The 19,057-nt window shown below is 37.3% G+C and overlaps 2 protein-coding genes across 2 annotated transcripts; one reads left to right on the top strand and one right to left on the bottom strand.

Annotated features, from left to right (window-relative positions):
* The first annotated feature begins 297 nt into the window (after positions 1–297).
* On the top strand, positions 298–4,037 carry Vajk4. Its single transcript, XM_076308492.1, has 2 exons — positions 298–365; positions 1,972–4,037. The coding sequence occupies exons 1-2, from the start codon at positions 354–356 to the stop codon at positions 3,067–3,069; spliced, it is 1,110 nt and encodes a 369-aa protein (XP_076164607.1). The 5' UTR covers positions 298–353; the 3' UTR covers positions 3,070–4,037.
* A 12,746-nt stretch (positions 4,038–16,783) lies between these two features.
* On the bottom strand, positions 16,784–18,810 carry Prosalpha5 (proteasome alpha5 subunit). The gene is made up of 3 exons (XM_076308534.1): positions 18,676–18,810; positions 17,767–18,327; positions 16,784–17,540 (listed from the first exon to the last, which is right to left on the bottom strand). The coding sequence occupies exons 2-3, from the start codon at positions 18,325–18,327 to the stop codon at positions 17,373–17,375; spliced, it is 729 nt and encodes a 242-aa protein (XP_076164649.1). The 5' UTR covers positions 18,676–18,810; the 3' UTR covers positions 16,784–17,372.
* Between the last annotated feature and the right edge of the window lie 247 nt (positions 18,811–19,057).

Genomic DNA, 19,057 nt, shown 5'->3' with positions numbered 1-19,057 from the left:
GTCGGGGAACAGCATCGTTCGATAGCGAAACAATATTCCCGGACGGGAGCATCGACTCGCATCCGCGTTATCTTAAATGCATCCGATGGAACAATTTCCACGGGATCGCGATCGAACGTGGTAGATTAGAAGCGACGCGGCGGAGAGCACAATTTCCCGGCGTACGTTATCCCGGCATACGCGCGAGCACGTTTTTGCAAATGCAAAACGAGACGCACAAGTGTAATACGGACGATGAGGTGCAGCGAAAGTAACAGAGCCATTATGCCGCGGAGTATATAAGGCTCACTCTAGAAAACGAAGCGGTTCAGTTAGTGGTTATACGCCACCACAAAACATACGCGAACTCAACGATGAATATTAAGGTAAGCGATACACGTACGTGCGAAAGTCGGAGGATTCGGTCTGGCTGTTCGATCGTTCGTACCGATCCACGTACCGCGAATCCAATAGATCGTTGTAACGTTCGCGAAAGCGGAATCGAAGATTTCTAAAAACCGATCGGGACCGATCTATCGATTTACACGCAATTGTATCACGAGTGGATTTGTGTGTACAGTGTTCGCGGGGATTTTACGATTCATCTCGGTCAGGAGCGCGTAACGAGTTCCGTGATCGAACGAGACATACCTGGTGACGCGAACGTAATTTCTGTCGAGGGATACTACTTCCCGGAGTTGTAGAATCTTTTTTCAATAGGATCGTTCATTATCTGGCCGAGTAACCTTCTTTTAAATTATTTAAGGATTTATTTTGTCCGCATTTCGACAGGAGTTTTTATTTAGTGGAATTAGTTGGAATTTTTATTTCTGATATTGGTACGTTTTTATTCTGTATATGTGAAAATTGTATGGTTGGTGGTTTTTACGGAGCGAGTTGTATTTATTTTATTTTTTATAAGAGTATCGGTGGAAGATACTCGTGGTAATATTTTAAATTGTTGTGTAGATAAAAGGTTACAAATTGTTCAGTCGATCGTTCTTACTCGAGAAACTCTCCTAAGTTGTTTATTATTCAATTCATTTATAAGTATGATCGATAGATGATATTACGTGGAAAGAAATTTAAAACAAGTGTCATTTCTTCGCACAGACATAATCATCCTGTCACGGCAATACTATTGGGTTGTTCGGAAAGTCATTTCGTTTTTTTTTTTTTTTTTTGGTGAAAATGAAACACAATTTTTTGAAAGTGTATAAACATTTGATTAAATCATATATTCTCCAGTTTGGAAAACGAAGTTACTTTCCGAACAAACCAATAGTTTGTTCCCAGAGGGACAGAAATAAATCACGAAATTTACTTTGTTTGAATCATCGACTGGCAATCATAAACAATTAAAATAGAATTCATAAACGAGAACCAGTCGTGTAAAAGCAATGAGCTTGCTATTGATAATTTATTCAATTTTTTAATTCATACTTCGTTTTTAATTCCATAACATAAAAGATACAAAAACATCTATTCACGATAATTCCAAAATAGCGGAAAAATACTATTGTGAAAACGCGACGGGTCGAAAAAGACCCGAGGAACCATTCCCAAGACCGTTTATAAAACTCGTCTTTTTAATTCTTTGAAAAGATACAAAAACATTAATTTATTCGCGTTTACTACGATAATTCCAAAATCGCGGAAAAATACTATTGTAAGGACACGACGGGTCGAAAAAGACCCGAGGAACCATTCCCAAGATCGTTTATAAAACTTGTGCTCCAATTCTTTGAAAAGATACAAAAACATCTATTCGCGATAATTCAAAACTCGCGGGAAAATGTGTACACTATTGTGAGGACACACGGGTCGAAAAAGACCCGAGAAACGAGTCCCAAGACGTAAAAGTAACGTACAATTTGCCAGAACGCGAAGCAAAGCGTCCGAAAATTTCGCTGGTGGAATCTAACCTTAGCCATTAAACGGCAGACGGTCCCGGCGAGCGAAACGTTAATCGCTCGGTACTTTCTCCCACAGATCGCCATCGTCCTGGTGGCAGTGGCCGCGCTAGCGAGCTGCGCGAAGGAGCCGAAGAAATCGGTAACGGAGAAGGACTCGGTGGCCGAGCCGACGGAGAAGAGAACGGAGAAGCGTGGACTCCACGGTAGCTACGGTGACCTGGGCGGCGGTGGTGGGGGCGATCTGGGCGGGGGTGTCGACTTGGGCGGTGGTGGGGGTGCGACCTACGACCAGCAGGAGCACGTGAAAACGGTGACGTTGGTGAAGAAGGTCCCGGTCCCGTACGAGGTGACGAAGCACGTCCCCTACGTGGTGGAGAAGCACGTACCGTACGAGGTGAAGGTCGGCGTGCCTCAACCATACACGGTTGAGAAGCATGTCCCGTACCCGGTGAAGGTATTCGTCAAGGTGCCGGTCCACGTGCCCCAGCCGTACACCGTGGAGAGGAAGGTGCCGTACGAAGTCAAGGTTCCCGTAGACAAGCCGTACGAGGTGAAGGTTCTGGTGCCCCAACCGTACACAGTCGAGAAACACGTCCCGGTGCCGGTGAAGGTGCCTGTACCCCAACCGTACACCGTCGAGAAGCACGTGCCGTTCCCGGTGAAGGTCAAAATCCCGGTACCCCAACCGTACCCCGTTGAGAAACCTGTACCCTACGAGGTCAAGGTCCCGGTGGACAAACCGTACCCCGTCACCGTACCGAAACCTTATCCGGTCACGGTCGAGAAACCGTACCCCGTGCCAGTCGACAAACCGGTGCCCTACGAGGTCAAGGTCCCGGTGGACAAACCGTACCCCGTACCAGTCGAGAAACCGTACCCCGTGCCGGTGAAGGTACCGATACCCCAACCCTACGAGGTCCACAAACCTGTACCGGTGGCGGTACCAAAACCGGTACCATATCCAGTTAAAGTACCCGTGGACAAGCCGTACATTGTCGAGAAAGAGGTACCCTACCCAGTTGAGAAGGAAGTGCCTGTTCCCGTCAAGGTGCCTGTGCCAGTCGTGGTGCACGACGAGCACGGTGGCATTGGCGGCGGCGGCGGTGGTGGTTACGAAGGATTCTCCAATTATGGGGGAGACGGTGGCGGTGGTTACCTCTCGCATCATCGTTGATCCACACGACCAGCCAAAGAGAAACAAGGTGATCGACCCCCCTTCGTCGTTGAAGCCCCCCCCCCCCCCCCCGTGAACGCGTGCCCTGGATACTTGGCGATTTTGTCTTTCTCGGAGAACGTACAGAGGGTACGAACCAAGTGTACGTAGATAGAATTTTTGTTTCGGAAGGAGGAGAACGAGAGAGGGGGAATTTATCGTTGACGTGTCCTACCGCGAGACTGTGAAAATCACGAGCCACGGGATTGGTCGATGTACAGTCACGAGTTGAAAAGAATGCTTCTGGATGGAATCTTTCGGAATTTTTGAAAAGGTTTCGTTACTTTCGGAGATCTCGTGTAAGAAGAATTAACATTTCGTGAGAATAATTTTGGAAACTCGTGCAAGTATCGCTCAGAGGCATTCTTTTTAGTTTCGTTCAGTAGCTGCGCGAAGAGTGTGCGCAGTGTCGGTACGACACGCTTACGATTCACCGTTAGGTTTCAGTCGAAGAGGTTTGGGGGGCTTCAAGAGGCGGTTGGGTCTTTTTGGTTTCGAAATCGAAAATCGAAAATTGCTCGCTTCGAGGGTTTGAATTTTTAGCGTCCTTTTTCACCGAATCCTTGGTGACCACCATCTTCGTTCGGTAGCGAAATTGTATAGTTTCTAACGTTTACGAGGAGATAGCGCAATTTCGTTCGACGAAGTTCTTTTTTCCAAGGTTTTGAAATATTACTCGTATAAAGTAATGCTTTTGTATAGTAGTCGCGCGCTTATTGTAAAATCGTGCGCGCCGCGTCTGTCTTGCTGTTCCAAAGAAAACACTAATAATGTAAAATTCGGGCGCGTAAGTTAGCCGATATAAAGTAAGCGCCACTGCGGAATTTCAGCCGCAGCAAAGAACACTTGTACCTAATATAAGTTAAGATATCCGAGCGAAGTAGAGTTCTATTTTGTATCAAAGATTTTTAATAAACATTGATCTATCCATGAAACGCACTCTCTTACCTACTCGAACCAACGTCATGAATTTGCAACTATGCAAATGTGCAAAAATATTACACAACTGCGAAAATCGACCCTTAAGCAGAATTGCTACAATGGAATACATTACGTCTTACTGACTGTTATGGATTGGCTATTTTTTAATTAAGCTACAAATTTTTAAAAAATTATTATTTACAAGATAGAGGTAAGGGGAAAAATGATACTTTTTCTAAATAAAAAAGAAAAAAAAAAACGAGTTTTAATCGATTGGAACATGAGAATATATAGTAAAATATATCACCATTATAGAAAGTATTAAATATATTAATTTATTTTTATCCAAAATAGAAAAACGTTACTAATATTTTAAATCCTCTACTCCACACTTGCAATGAAAATTCAAATACTCGTTTGATAGTAAAAAAAAACCCATGATTTTAGGGTTAAGAGAAAGTTTTGGAAAACAATGTAGATTCGAATAAAAGAATGTTGTTAACGTAAATAGGAATTTATTGTCGACCAACAAAATTTTCCCTTCGACCCAGTTGTTTCGTAACACGTACCTAACCTAACCCAAAACTAATTCATATCTTGCGACGCCATTGTAAGGTTAAAAGAAAAATTCCAAAAAGCGTCATAATCGATATAAGCCAGAATAAAAAAAATTTTCTCTCAACATGAATCGTGATTTATAGTCGATCAATACAATTTTCCCGCAATCCAATTATTCTCCTTTATCGGACCAGTTGTTTCGTAACACGTACCTAACCTAACCCAAAACTAATTCATATCTTGTGACGCCATTGTAAGATTAAAAGAAAAATTCCAAAAAGCTCCATAATCGATATAAACCAGAATAACAAAAAATTTTCTGTCAACACGAATCAAGTTCTATTGTTGATCGATACAATTCTCCCACGATCCAATTATTTTCCTTCATCGGACCAGTTGTTTCACATTTAACGGTGTTCATGGCAACGGGAAAAGCGGTCGCGCCTAAAAATTCCGCGCGAACGCGTTTACGAGTCGACGCTTTCTCGACGGTGTCGGATTTACCGGAAATCTTGTCCCCGGCGCGGAGTTTCACTTTTACAAAATTGCTCTCCCTTTTGCGCGCCACTGGCCGACGCGAGCGTCGGAACGCGCGAACGAGGGAAAAGTGACGAAAGAAAACGGAAGACGTTTGCGCGACGACAGAAAGAGAAGAAGAAAAGAAAAAAAAAAGAAGAAAATACTTAGAACCATCGAATTAATTTTCACGTTAAATTTCTCGTTTGTAGTACTGCACTCGAAACTTCTAGTTTCTTTAAGAATATCGACACTCTTAGACTTTATACTGTTCCTTGATCAGGCGTCATCTTGAGTGCTATTATTCGATTTGAATTCATTTTAATTCATATACATCTTGGCCCTGTATAAAACACCACCTCTTTAACTCGAAATCTCACCGTACCTTTATAACCAATTTAATAATGGTTAATACAATTTTTATTACTACAAAATGATAAAAAATATCAATCTGTACCGCGAAGAAATCGACCTGTTTTGTTCAATCTACGTCTTCAGACGTAATTTACTTTCTAAACTTGCAACTAATTTTCTATTACAACGTACGACGTAGACCAAAGAGTTTACAACCTGTACAAATGATTAAGAAAAAAGAAATATAAAGTTACTCGCGCGACGAGAAAGAGAGAGGTAGAAACGAGACAAAAAGAAACGCTCGAGCGTCGAGTTAAAGAGGATCCGCGAACGGTTACTCGCGCGAGCGTGTGTTTCCGCATTGGCGTCGCGGTCCAACGATTTCGAGCGAGACGATCGTCAATGGATTCTCGAGAAATCGCACGGGGACACCGGACAAGTAACCGGAACCATCGTGGTGAAAATGGAAAAAAAAGAAGCAACAACAAAAAAAAAAGATCAGAAGACGAATATTCGATTTTATATTATGGTTTGCTTCCGGGCGTACTTTCGATCCCCAAGCGAATCTTAATCGTTTTACGGTTGCAATTAACAATCTCGTGTAGACGTTCAAGAAAGCATTACTTTCTCCGCGGCTGCTACACGGACTTCTAACTGCGCGTGCGCGTGCATGTGCGCGTGCGCATGCGCGCGCGAACGTGCCTCTATGTATCGTAGTAGAAACGGCGCGGTGTCTCATTTGAATTCGATAACATCGAGAACCGGAGGAGACTTCATTTTCAGTCGTGGATTCGGGAATAAAGTCACGTAAAACCGTGTAACCCGAGATTAATCACCGATTCGACGATAAGAATACCTTTTCTCTCGATGTTTTTCTATTTCGAGTTTTCGCGAAAAGATGCTCTTTCCGATCTAACGAGTTTCGCGGTTCAGGTAACGGGCCAATTAAAGCGATCTGATGTTACTCTTAGGGATCTACCAATGAGTTACGTTGATGTTTCGCTTGAATAATGAAGGTTATGTTTCGTGCCAGTAAGGAAACTAGTTTTCTTAATCGATTTCTGTAAATTTCTAAGCTCAAGGTCATCCGAAGGTCTCCACATATAAAAGTCATTGAACTCGTTCTTCTACCGGGAACAATATTATAAAATTAGAAACATTGAAGTTGAAAAACTGAAGACACTCGGTACGACCGACGCGTTAAGTAATTTTAAATTCGATTACAATTTTTAATTTCTTTAACGTATTATAAAATATCCATCTCGATTGTTTTGAGTTTTTTAATAGATTCGAAAATAAAGCAACGCAAACGTATAAAGTGCGCGATTAGTCTTTTCTTCGATCGTAAAAACTGTCTTTATTCTTTATGTGAAAACTATTTCCGATTTTATGAGTTTCCTATTACACATAATGGGCCGATTAAAGCGACCTTATACTACGCCTAGGGATTTACATATAATTAGGAATTATTTCGTAAGAATAATTCTAGCCTCGCGATTTTAGCGACGTGGTTTTTTTAGAACCGAAGTCTTCGGAATATTCTAGAGATTTCTTTTTATGTTTCTGGTACACGCGAGAGAAAAGTCACGTAGAAGTATTAAATGTTAGGCTGGTCGCGTTTACTCGTAGAAACTGTCCTGACTTTTTATAACAGAGACTATTTTTCATTTTACGAGTTTCTCATTACACATTTAATAATCTCCATATGATTGACGAGTCGGGTACAATATTAAACCTGGTCGTAAATTTACGGAAATATTCAAAATCTTACAAAAATCACTTTCCAGTGCACTCTAAAAAAAAAAAAAAAAAAAAGAAACAATCACGTAGGTATATGAAAAAAATGAGGTTACTCGGTGTTTCGTTCACTCGTAGAAATTGTCCTAACTTTTTATACGAAAGCTATTTCTTATTTTACGAGTCTCGTGGTACACGTAATGGTCTGACCCAAACGATCTCAGTCTACTTTTAATCGTACAGATATAATTAACGCGTTGGATATAATTTGCTCGTCGTTCACAGTTTTAGTGTCTGAAACAAAACTATTCGAAATATCATACATTTTTTTTTCTCAGCATACTCGTGAAAAAAAATAAAACAGAATTATATAATATAAGATTAATTGCATTTCCTTGCAGAAACTAAGTTTTCACTCAGAAACTATTCCCAATTCTATATATATCGTATCAAACACAGTGAGCTGATCAGAACAATCTTACTACACTTTTACTAACATTACCAACAAGAAAATCCTCACTATTTCAACGTCTACGATTAAAATATTTACAATACGAAAACACTTTCGAAAAAAAATTAAAAAAAAATAAAAATAAAATTACAAAATATAAGATCAATTTCATTTCCTTGTAGAAACTATTCTAACTTCTCCACGTAGAAACTATTTCCAATTCTATACGTTCTCCACTACACACAGTGGTCTGATCGTAACAATCTTATTCCACTGTTAATCGTTCCACTAAGAGAATCATCGTAATTTTAACACAACGAAACTGCAAATATTTGCAACGCAGCGTATTTGTTCCTTCTTCGATTTTCCAGCGTGTGTTTATTCAGTTCGCGGTAATAGCGTGTGTCAATCATTGTTCTTTCCCGGTTATGTAAAAAGTTATGCGATACGGGAACTACGAATTACAAGGATACATAACCGCGGCGAAATACGAAAGTGTGCGCGCCTCGTATTACCAGAGTAGCGGACAAGCGGTCGATGTTGTGAAAGTGAAAAAAATCGCGACGATTCCGCCATGCGTGAATTATAGCTGTGTTCGTGGATATCGACTCCTTCCTGCATCGGTATCCCGTGTTCTTCCGGTTTTCTATTGGCGCTTCGGTAATAAAAGGAAAGTTCCTTCGTCCTTTACTTTTATTACCGCGTGCTATCGCTCGAACTTAACATATTTCGGTTTAATTAATTAATGGAACTTCCTTTTGCCCGTGTACCGTTCGTTTCATTTTTACCTCGATTAATACTAAACTCGTACGTGTGATCGAAACGAGATATCCATGTTTGTATTGAAAAATTTTGTTTTTTTACTCTTTAGAAATTCGAAAGTGACCCCAAAACGGGGGATCGAAACGACGTTGAAATATTATTGAATATAATTCTTCGAGATTGTACTCGTTTTGTGGGTTTTTTGTTTTATCATTTCGTTCTTAGGAATTCGAAGGTGATCTTGAAAGAGGGGATAGAAACAAGGTTGAAGTAAAATACGATCGTTGATTAATTTAGTTTATTTTTGTAGGAAGTATTTTGGAAAAACGATCGAAAAATTTCAGGGTGTGCAGTGCACGTGAAAATGGGAGTGTTTAATTAACGTTTAATGGTGGTTTAAGAGCGATTTGCAAATTTTTGGTTCCAGCGACGTGAGTGAAATATTAAACGTTTCACCTGCATAAGAAAGTTGTCAATAATTGCGTCAAACACTCTGCAATGATTTTCTTTTTATTGTATTTTTTTTTTTTTGTAATAATTTTGTAAAATTTACCTCAACTGGAATTGGAATACCATATGCCTTGAATATTAAATTCTTCGACACCCTGTTTAAACGAAGTTGCGTTGATTCTTACGTCACACGACGATGATTCTGTAAAGCATATTCATTAGAGTCGATAATGAACGTAATTTAAAAAATAATGTTCAACGTTACGCTTCAGGGTTATGAATATTATAAGCGTTACCAAGGGATTACATATCGCCACGTTATTTAATTCTTAATATTTCACCAATACATCATACTTACCATAAAAATTTGAAAGCTTACAATCATCTTCTTATATTTATATTACTCACTCGTTATATTTAATATTATCAAATTTACATGCAGAGGTGTTTTTTTTTAAATGTCTATTCTATACACGAATACCTGATTCATCGATCATTTTAAGCAATATTATTACAAATATCTACTATCTTCTCAGCTAGTACTTTTCAAAGTTTCGAACAATTTATAAAGAGCCCATAAACAATTGTAATATATTACACACAAGTAGAACAATCGTTCCTTAAATTTCCTCGATCTTCCATACATTTTTACAATCGATATCGAACAAAATACAGTTTTATCCGATTTGGAAGCATTTTGCAAAGTTTATTTTATAAGAAATTAATTCTAAAAGCAATTCCTTTATTTCTCCAAGTCAATTTTTTTCAGAAACTCTTTTACACTAGAATCAACCAAAGGACAGTTACTTTCATACCACTTTGTAAAAGATTCGATTTACAAGAAATTCTTTTATTTCTCCAAATAAATTTCTATCGTTCAATTTTCGTTTTATTACCAAAATCTCGATTACAAAAAGCCGCGTTTCCAAACGACAGTTACTTCCATACCATTTTGTAAAAGATTCGATTTACAAGAAATTCTTTTATTTCTCCAAATAAATTTCTATCGTTCAATTTTCGTTACTCTCTTGCTTTACAATTAACACTATTTAGAGAGCACCGATTACCAAAATCTCGATTACAAAAAGCCGCGTTTCCAAACGACAATTACTTCCATACCACTTTGTAAAAGATTCAATTCATAAGAAACTCTTTTATTCCTCCAAATAAATTTCCATCGTTCAATTTTTATTACTCTCTCGTTTTACAATTAACACTACTTAGAGAGCACCGATTACCAGAATTTCGATCACAAAAAGCCGCGTTTCCAAACGACAGTTACTTCCATACCACTTTGTAAAAGATTCGATTTACAAGAAACTCTTTTATTTCTCCAAATAAATTTCCATCGTTCAATTTTTATTACTCTCTCGCTTTACAATTAACACTACTTCGAGAGCATCGATTACCAGAATCTCGATCACAAAAAGCCACGTTTCCATCGCTAGTCCGTGCACGCGTTCCGAGCGACCATGTTATTTGCGATTCTGTATTTATTTCGGTAGAACGGAACACTTGTCGTGGTTTCTCGACCGAATTGCAGTGAAAGCAACCGTGTTATGAGTCGCGTGGAACGATGTCGGAGACTTGCGTTTAGATACCACGTTTATTCGACGTGTCAACGTGGAAGGACAAATCGAATGGTACACGTCCGATTGGTTAATTGGACCTTCGCGAGAATTCCGTTTCGCTTCTTAAACGGCGATAAAACGGTTGTCAGTTTTCAGTTTAACCGGAAGAACGTAACTAGGTGTTACGACGCCCCAACAACCGGAAGGATTCGTTTGGAAATTCGCTCTCACTCCGGCCAGGATTAATGCGATTCGTTCTTGGAAATGGGCTCGAGGCGGTGTGTTTCTTTTTTTTTTTCTCTTCTTCTTCTTCTTCTTCTTCTTTTTTTTTCGAGGACTGCGTAGTTACGGTTAAAAGCAATTAATGAATTTTTCATGAGACGTACGACCGCTCGTTCCGCGAATTACAAGAGTTCTTTTTTGAAAGGCCTGAAGTGACTCGAAGGAGAATCGAACAGCTTAACTTTGTCGGGAAGTGTTCGTGGAAATGTTGAAACGCGTACAATACAACGTTCGATCAATTAAACGTTGCTCGATGTTTTGTTACCTGGTGTTGCAAGTTATTTGATTTACCGATTTTGGAATACCGAGAAACGAGATACGAGAGACTCTTTCGAACGTATCGTGCTTACGAAGAAAATATTCAGAAGCACTTCGATTTATGTACTGTGCTGAGTTGAGAAATTTACCTCTGGAAGAAATTGCATTTCTTTGGGTTAGATACTTTAGTCGATCTTTGGAGACTTGCAACTGTGCAAACATTAGTCGATACTGTTCACATTCTCTTTATGCGTGATATTACATTCTTTTTAATTCAAATGTCATCTTTCCAACTCCCACCTGTACATACTTTAACATTTTAACTTCGTGGGATACTAGAGGTAGAGAAGTGTCGATATCTCGGTTGTTATAGATTCTATCGAAAATTTATGTAGACAGAAAAGTTTCTACATTTAATTTTCCACAACTTTTGTTGTATATATATTTACTGTAAACGCTATAATAAGCGAGATATCGCACATTTTATGGGCGACAACCCAGTAACCATCTTTTTTACTCTCGTAACTGAAATTTTAAATCGAGTTATTCGATAGACACCTCCCAAGTTTTATCGCAATTGTTGTTACAATTTTCTCGATCGTGTTACTCTACGGAATCGCGTTTCAAGTTTCATCGCAATTACTCGAGTCACTTTTCCCGTGATGCGGTAATTGGAAGAGAGAGTTGGTTCGATATCTCGACAACCATACATCCTATCGAAAATTTCTACGGAACAAAAAAGTTTCTGAATTTAATTTCCAATCGTTTCTGTCATACGTATTTTCACTTCAGAAACCACGACAAGCGAGATATCGAACACTTTACAATAAACACACCAGCTCTCGAGAACCCCACTCGGAGAAAATAATTCATCCCGTATATTAAATTAAAAATACTCTCTGAAAACAATCAAAATTTGCTCAGAAATACTCCCTTCGTACACAATCTATTAATCACCCCCTAAAATATTCAGTATTAAATCCAGAAACTAATTCCCTCTCCCCCTCAATTAAATCGAAAGGATTTAATTCAATTAATAAATTTATCAACAGTATAAAATATAAAGGTATTAATACCAAAAAAAATCTCACTTTATTACGCTTGTATTTTATATATGACACTTATAAATAAAATTTATAAGTATCATACATTAATATAAGAATAAATATAAATACATACATATTTATATTTATAGATAAGTATAAATATAAGTATATAAATATTGTATATTGGGTGTAAGAGTTTAATTGATTAATTAAATCTTTAATAAATATTAGGGTATGAATACATATTAATATTAATATTAATATATATATATATTATATATTAAATTCGAAACATTCGAGTACCTTTTCACTCACAAGAATTTCCAATTAATAATTTCGAAAATCAACAAATATACCCACAAATAAATAAAAAAAAAAAAAAATATTATACAACCAGAGAACACCCACGGTGGAAAAACCACGCCCAATGATTACGTAACCTAATCGCTGGTGACCCGTCAATGAGTCGATAATTATCAAAGCTCCGTCTAATTACGAAAACCACTCTCGGTTTCCGAGTATAGCGCGCTAGAAGGATCCAGGGAAGATCTTCCGTAAAGGGTCGACGTCCGACAATCGGCGAGGAAGCCTCGATGGCGATACGGGTTCAAGGAGGAGTCAAGCCAAGGGAAACGGAGTAGAAGGAGGACTCCGTAATTAACTGCGACGAGAGCGGCGGGATAGTCCCGTTTGAGTCCCTGAGAATCCCCCGGGACCTGACCCGTCGTATCAGACGCCAAACACTCACTCCCACACCGTCGAGTCTCGGCGTCGGCCAACCTCGAAGCCGCCGCGTTCAAGTTTCGCTACGATAATTGCCTTCGCTTCACAGTCGCGCCCCGACACCCGCAGCATTGGATAAAAGGCTCCCACCTCACCGACACCCAAACCCCCGGTTACCGAGCGTACCGGGCGAACGGGGATGAAGGGGGATGGACCGCCGCGGGTGAAACTCGATAATGGGTTTCAGCCTCTGAATTTACGCGATTCGGATCTCCCCGTCACGGAAACTCGTGGATACTCCTTTCAACGGGGGCGACGTTTTGGTGAACATTGTCCCGCGTTTCAATTTCGACGCCCTCAATGAGGGGAACGTTTCACTCGTTCGACGGCAGAGCGCGTGGTCGTTCGGTAACGCTTCCCGGGATAGATTTCGGTGACGATCTCGACGACTCGGGATGGAAATTATGGAATTATTTAACAGGTTGAACGGTCGTCCCTGAAAACACGCGGTGAGTAGTTACGAGGATTCTCGAGAGAGAAGATTCTCTGGGAAGAGACGAAATCTGAGGTTTTCGGTTGTTGGCAAGTTTTATTGTAGGGTTACTTTCATACTCTGATAATTGTCAAGTTTTATGTGGCATTGCTCTCGTGCTCTAATAATTGTCAAGTTTGATATAGCATTGCTCTCGTACTCTAGTACTTACCAACTTTTGTATAGCATTGCTCTCGTACTCTAATATTTGTCAATTTTTGTATAGCACTACTCTCGTACTCTAATAATTGTCAACTTTTATATAGCATTACTCTTGTACTCTAATAATTGTCAAGTTTGATATAGCATTGCTCTCGTACTCTAGTACTTACCAACTTTTGTATAGCATTGCTCTCGTACTCTAATATTTGTCAAGTTTTATATAGCACTACTCTCGTACTCTAGTACTTGTCACATTTTATATAGCATTATTCTCGTTCTCTAAAGCTTATCAACTTTTATACAGCAATACTCTTGTACTCCAATGCTTGTCAATTTTTGTATAGCATTACTCTCGTACTCTAATGCTTGTCAACTTTTATATAGCACTGCTCTCGTATTCTAATAATTGTCAATTTTTGTATAGCACTACTCTCGTACTCTAATAATTGTCAACTTTTATATAGCATTGCTCTCGTACTCTAGTACTTACCAACTTTTGTATAGCATTGCTCTCGTACTCTAATATTTGTCAAGTTTTATATAGCACTACTTTCGTACTCTAGTACTTGTCAAATTTTATATAGCATTATTCTCGTACTCTAAAGCTTATCAAGTTTTATATAGCAATACTCTTGTATTCTAATGCTAGTCAATTTTTATATAGCATTACTCTTATACTCTAATGCTTGTCAAGTTTTATATAGCATTACTCTCGTACTCTATTACCTGTCAACTTTTATATAGCATTACTCTTATACTCCAATGCTTGTCAATTTTTGTATACCACTACTCTCGTACTCTAATGCTTGTCAATTTTTGTATAGCATTACTCTCGTACTCTAATGCTTGTCAACTTTCAAATACCATTACTCTTGTCAGTAATACTACAAAATAACAAGTACATCGACAATTATCGAATATTTCAACTTTTACATTTCGAACATCCTTAAATATGAGAAACTGGCGTGTCACTTAACGTATTAAATTGTTAGCGGTATAAAGTTACTTTATCCCCTTACTCAGCTCTTACGTTAACAAAAGTATTTATACACCTCAAAGGGTCTAGAGCTATTGTTTAACACTTGTGCAATAACTCGATAAGTACAAATACCCCAACTTGTCAAAATATCATTTCGGTGATATCACAAAAAAATAGTGGTCTATCTTGTCTATACTTTTTCAAAGTGTACAAAGAATATAAACGCTTCTTTTTAAAAATAAATACTCCATTTTGTTCCTAAAAATATCTACAAATACTACTTCACACTTGCTAACTCGATTGGTACAGGTAACAAAATTTCTTCAAAATATCTACGTTGCTAAAAAAAAAAAATAGTACTAGATCTTCGTTGCATTCTTCAAAAATCGAAAAATGTTCGAAAATTTCCCGCGGTCGAGTTCTTTATCTCGTTCACCTTTATCCCCGTCGATGAGAAGACGCTACTTTTCTATTCGCGGTTAGCGAAAATCGCTCGACGAGTGTAACACTTTAAATCTAATTCGAACCTAGACGCACACACGTGCATATAAGTGGCTTCCACAATCAGTGGACGGCAGAGAATCCCCCGTGGGAATCCGAGCGAGCGAATCGTAGCGGGATTGAACGCTTGAAATGGAATAATATCCAATAATCTGGCGGCTGAGAGAACGGGATAAAAAGGGACGTTTTATCGGAACATCGCAGTAACCGAGCGGTGCCCGACCATTTCCGTCAGGCTCTCGTTCGCTTGTCCCCCTCCCTCCCCCTTGGCAACCGGGCAAAATTAATTATTGATTTCGGATACGGGCGTTCACAGCTCGAGAGCTTTTAATCGAAAACGAACCATCCGTCGCGTTCGTTTCCGTACAAACGCGAATCCAACAACGACGTGGTCTGGAAACCCCTAACCCCCTCTCTTATGGTATATACACCATTGCCGTGTTCCTTTCAGAGAAATACCTGCTTCGGAGATGAAACGGGGCACACACGTGAAACTATTATTTTATTTTTATTTTACCATTTTTTTTTTCTTTTTTTCTGAATAAGAACGATAAAAACGTGTAGCCGATTCTTTGAAGTGTCAGTTCGTTTTCTGGTACCACAATGATCTCGATTTGTTTCAACTTGCTTGGAACTTGATTGTTAATTATATTTATTGACACATGTTACGTGGATAAAGAAATAATCGAACATTTGTATCGAGGAAATCGAATATAGTTTTTACTATTTTGAGAATTATTGGGTAATCATTCGATGAGATTTATGTTCTTTAATGGCTAGAGTTTATGAAATTTTGAGGTTATCTTCGTGGAGCTTAAAAAGTGCAGGAATTATAACGATCTTAATTTACGAAAGGAACATAGAATTTTGGGAGAGTTTGAGCATTTTAGAATTTGTTTAATTTTCTTTGTTGATCGAGTAAAGTGTTATTATTTATAATTAATTAAAATAGGTATACAAGGGCCTGCATATATGCAATCTGCATTCTACGTGCAGTAGTGCAGGGTGTATTGCCTGCTTTAGGAGAGGATTTAAGGCACTTGAGCCGTGAAGTACATAAACGAGATAGAGTATAGATCGTTCATTTTATCGGAGTTGGTGACGTACTTCTGAAATACCGACTTCGTAATGAATGAATGATTTCGAAGCGATCCTTCCTTTAAAAGCGGTGATTCTGGGAACTACATTCGACTGAATCGTCGAAGTCGATAAAGGTGGTAAACGCAGGAAACTCGTCCCTCTATATTGTTTAAAGTTTTATTGAACCTATCGGTCTTAGATAACATTGTAATAATAAGTTCTATTTATTAACTATTATCTTATAGTTAATTAAAAAATCGTGATGCGGTAAAAAATTGCGATAAATAAGTTCAATAATAATTACAAAAAATGTTCACATTTTGAAATTTGACTTACGATCAAAATTACTAAACGAAACTTCGTTGTAAGTTGAGAACTACCTATAATTCAACAATAAGTTCCAGAATTTTAAATATTTTAGCAACTACAAATATTCACAAATTTACACCTAGCATCTTACTAAACTATTCCATCAATTAATATTTCTCTCTCTAGAAGAGAAATAAATTAATTGTTGGTTGTTTGTATTTCACATGTTGAAGAGTAATTTTTCAAAAATTGTTAGAGAAAGGTAAAAAGTATTAAAAGCACAAAAATTTTATTTGATTCTAAATTGATAAATTGACATAAAAAAGTGAGGATCTGGAGTCTCCCTGAGTTGTTGGATAGGTTTTACCGAATGTTTGATTTATCCTATAGCTTATCAATGGTTCAACTTGTTAAAATTAAAATGTTCAATGATACGAAAGATTATAAATGTGGATAGGTTTAAGATAGGAAAACATAAACGAATGAGTTCGACAACATGATTTATTATATGTTACCTTGGTAAGGATGGAAAAATATTTGTGGAGTAGGATATCAATTTTCTTCTTATTTTTTCACCCAGTAATGGAAATGGTTGGGAGTGGACCAGAGGTATTGGATCTTGATCTTAATGAATCTTCTTTTGTTGATGGCAGAATATCAATTAGCTAAATTAAAAGATGAAAAAAAACATTATAAATATAATGATCCAATCAAAGAAATTGAACTACGGCTGCATAAACTATTTTGTTGCATTAATTAGTTGTAATTCTATTGAAAAACAGGGATCTAAAATTTAGTGCAATGCGTAAATTTAAAATTATATATGAGATAGAATATTATTAGGGAGTGGTGTTAAAGGATTTTTTTATACAAAATCAAATGCATTAATAGTTCATTGTTTTAGAAAGAAAAAAAATGTAAAACCATTCATTATATAGAAATTACATATTCTTTGAGTGAAAAATGTACGTGTAATTTGCAGTTATACAGCGTTCATATATCATATTTCTGCTGCCCATAATTTTATGCAATGATGTCAATAAAATTAACATGTGTTTAATTACTCTAAAATTTAAGCAATATCTTTAATCACCTCCTCTAATTCAGGTTTTGTAAACATATAATAAAATTTCTCGGGTGTCATTGTCATTACTTCTATATTAGTCTCATTTAGTTTCTCTTCCATGACTTGTTTTAGTATAGTTAGGGCAGTTTTTATTGCTTCTTTAAGTGTCATAGACTGCAATCAAAATTAAATCGGTATAAGAGTTTCCTTAAAATGCATCTATATATATAGAAAAACTAGAAAATATCAATATTAATTAAATAAATAATTATTTTAACATACGTGCAACTATAATACTCATGATACATTTTTGCAAACTCAAAATATTAATTTGGTAATTGATATCAATTATATACATAATGTAATAGTATATTACATAGTATACTACATAGTACTTTACCTTATGATACACTTCTTGAAGGTTTTGTTGTGCACCTTCGCTTCCTGAACCAATGGCTTTTGCATCAAACTGAACAAAGGTACCCGAAGGGTCCATGTGGTATAATTGAGGCCCTTTTGCATCGATCCCAGCAAATAGCATAGCTACGCCAAATGGTCGAGACATAGCACTACCATCGTTATCGCTATCTCCAAATTGTATAGCTAAATTAGAAACAGCTTGTGCTGTTGACTCAACAGACATTCTCTCGTTGTAAAGAAACCAATGATTCTGACATTCAGACCTAGCACGATCGATCATCGTTCTAGAATCAGCTATTAAGCCAGATGCAGCACATCCAATATGCTTATCGATTTCTACAATTTTCTCTAATGTTGTAGGTTCCATTAGAGGAGAAGTAATACGCTTCTCAACAGCTAACACTACACCTTCCTGTGTTGCAATTCCTATGGCAGTGGAACCAAGTTTTATAGCTTCAATAGCATATTCAACTTGGAATAATCTTCCCTCTGGAGAGAAAGTATTAACACCATGATCGTACTCTGAACGCGTTAGAAACATCTGGAAATAAAAATATATGTGTATACACATATCTTATTACATATTTATCAAACTAACTACATTTTCACATACATAAACTGTAAGGTTATGATTTAGTATTTTGCATGTTAATAGACTTAGTATTACTTTAATGTATCTTTATACGTATTTTATACATTTTTATTATAATTACAGCGTAATCATCAATTTCTAAGTAATTCAACAATGATTAAAATAATCAAAAAACTTAAAGGAACGAGGTTAGTACAGAATGACATTGCAAAACCAATAGATTTACGTTACTAATACACAGATCCAGAAGATTCCAGTTTCGGATATAAAATATCTGTTTGAAACTAAGATATTTACCTTGAAGATAGATTTTTTTTGGTAAAAGTTGCTTCAAAATTAGTTTAAGCCGACTTGACAAACGCTAGTCACGGAGAGACTTGAACTAATGGCGGGGATAAATACAGAAACGTGCCTTTAACTTCTGGATCCCTGGAACTATAGAGTTCATCGTATGTTGCTAACTTCAGATTAAATAATTATTTCAAATTTTTAAAAATTTGGTATCTTTGAAATAACTTGGAAAGTATAATCAAATTATTCAATTAACATTATTAATACTGATATATTTATAAGTAAAAGATTCATTAATTTATAAGCACTATTTATTAAGAGCAAAATAAATAAAATCTATTTTTTATTAATTTATTAAATTCTCTAATATTATTTAAAATACGTACTT

Source organism: Ptiloglossa arizonensis, chromosome 4 (assembly GCF_051014685.1).
Source record: "Ptiloglossa arizonensis isolate GNS036 chromosome 4, iyPtiAriz1_principal, whole genome shotgun sequence".
NCBI classification, from domain to species: domain Eukaryota; kingdom Metazoa; phylum Arthropoda; class Insecta; order Hymenoptera; family Colletidae; genus Ptiloglossa; species Ptiloglossa arizonensis.
Note: the sequence above shows the minus strand (reverse complement) of the source record. Positions and strands in the feature narration are given on the sequence as shown.

What these genes read in the sequence shown, in the direction of transcription:
- Prosalpha5 (XM_076308534.1), bottom strand. Translation starts at nt 18,327, where the DNA reads ATGTTTCTAACGCGTTCAGAGTACGATCATGGTGTTAATACTTTCTCT. An exon ending in TTCAAGAAGTGTATCATAAG is followed by an intron (nt 17,541 to 17,766) that starts GTAAAGTACTAT and finishes TTTTGATTGCAG; the next exon opens with TCTATGACACTTAAAGAAGC.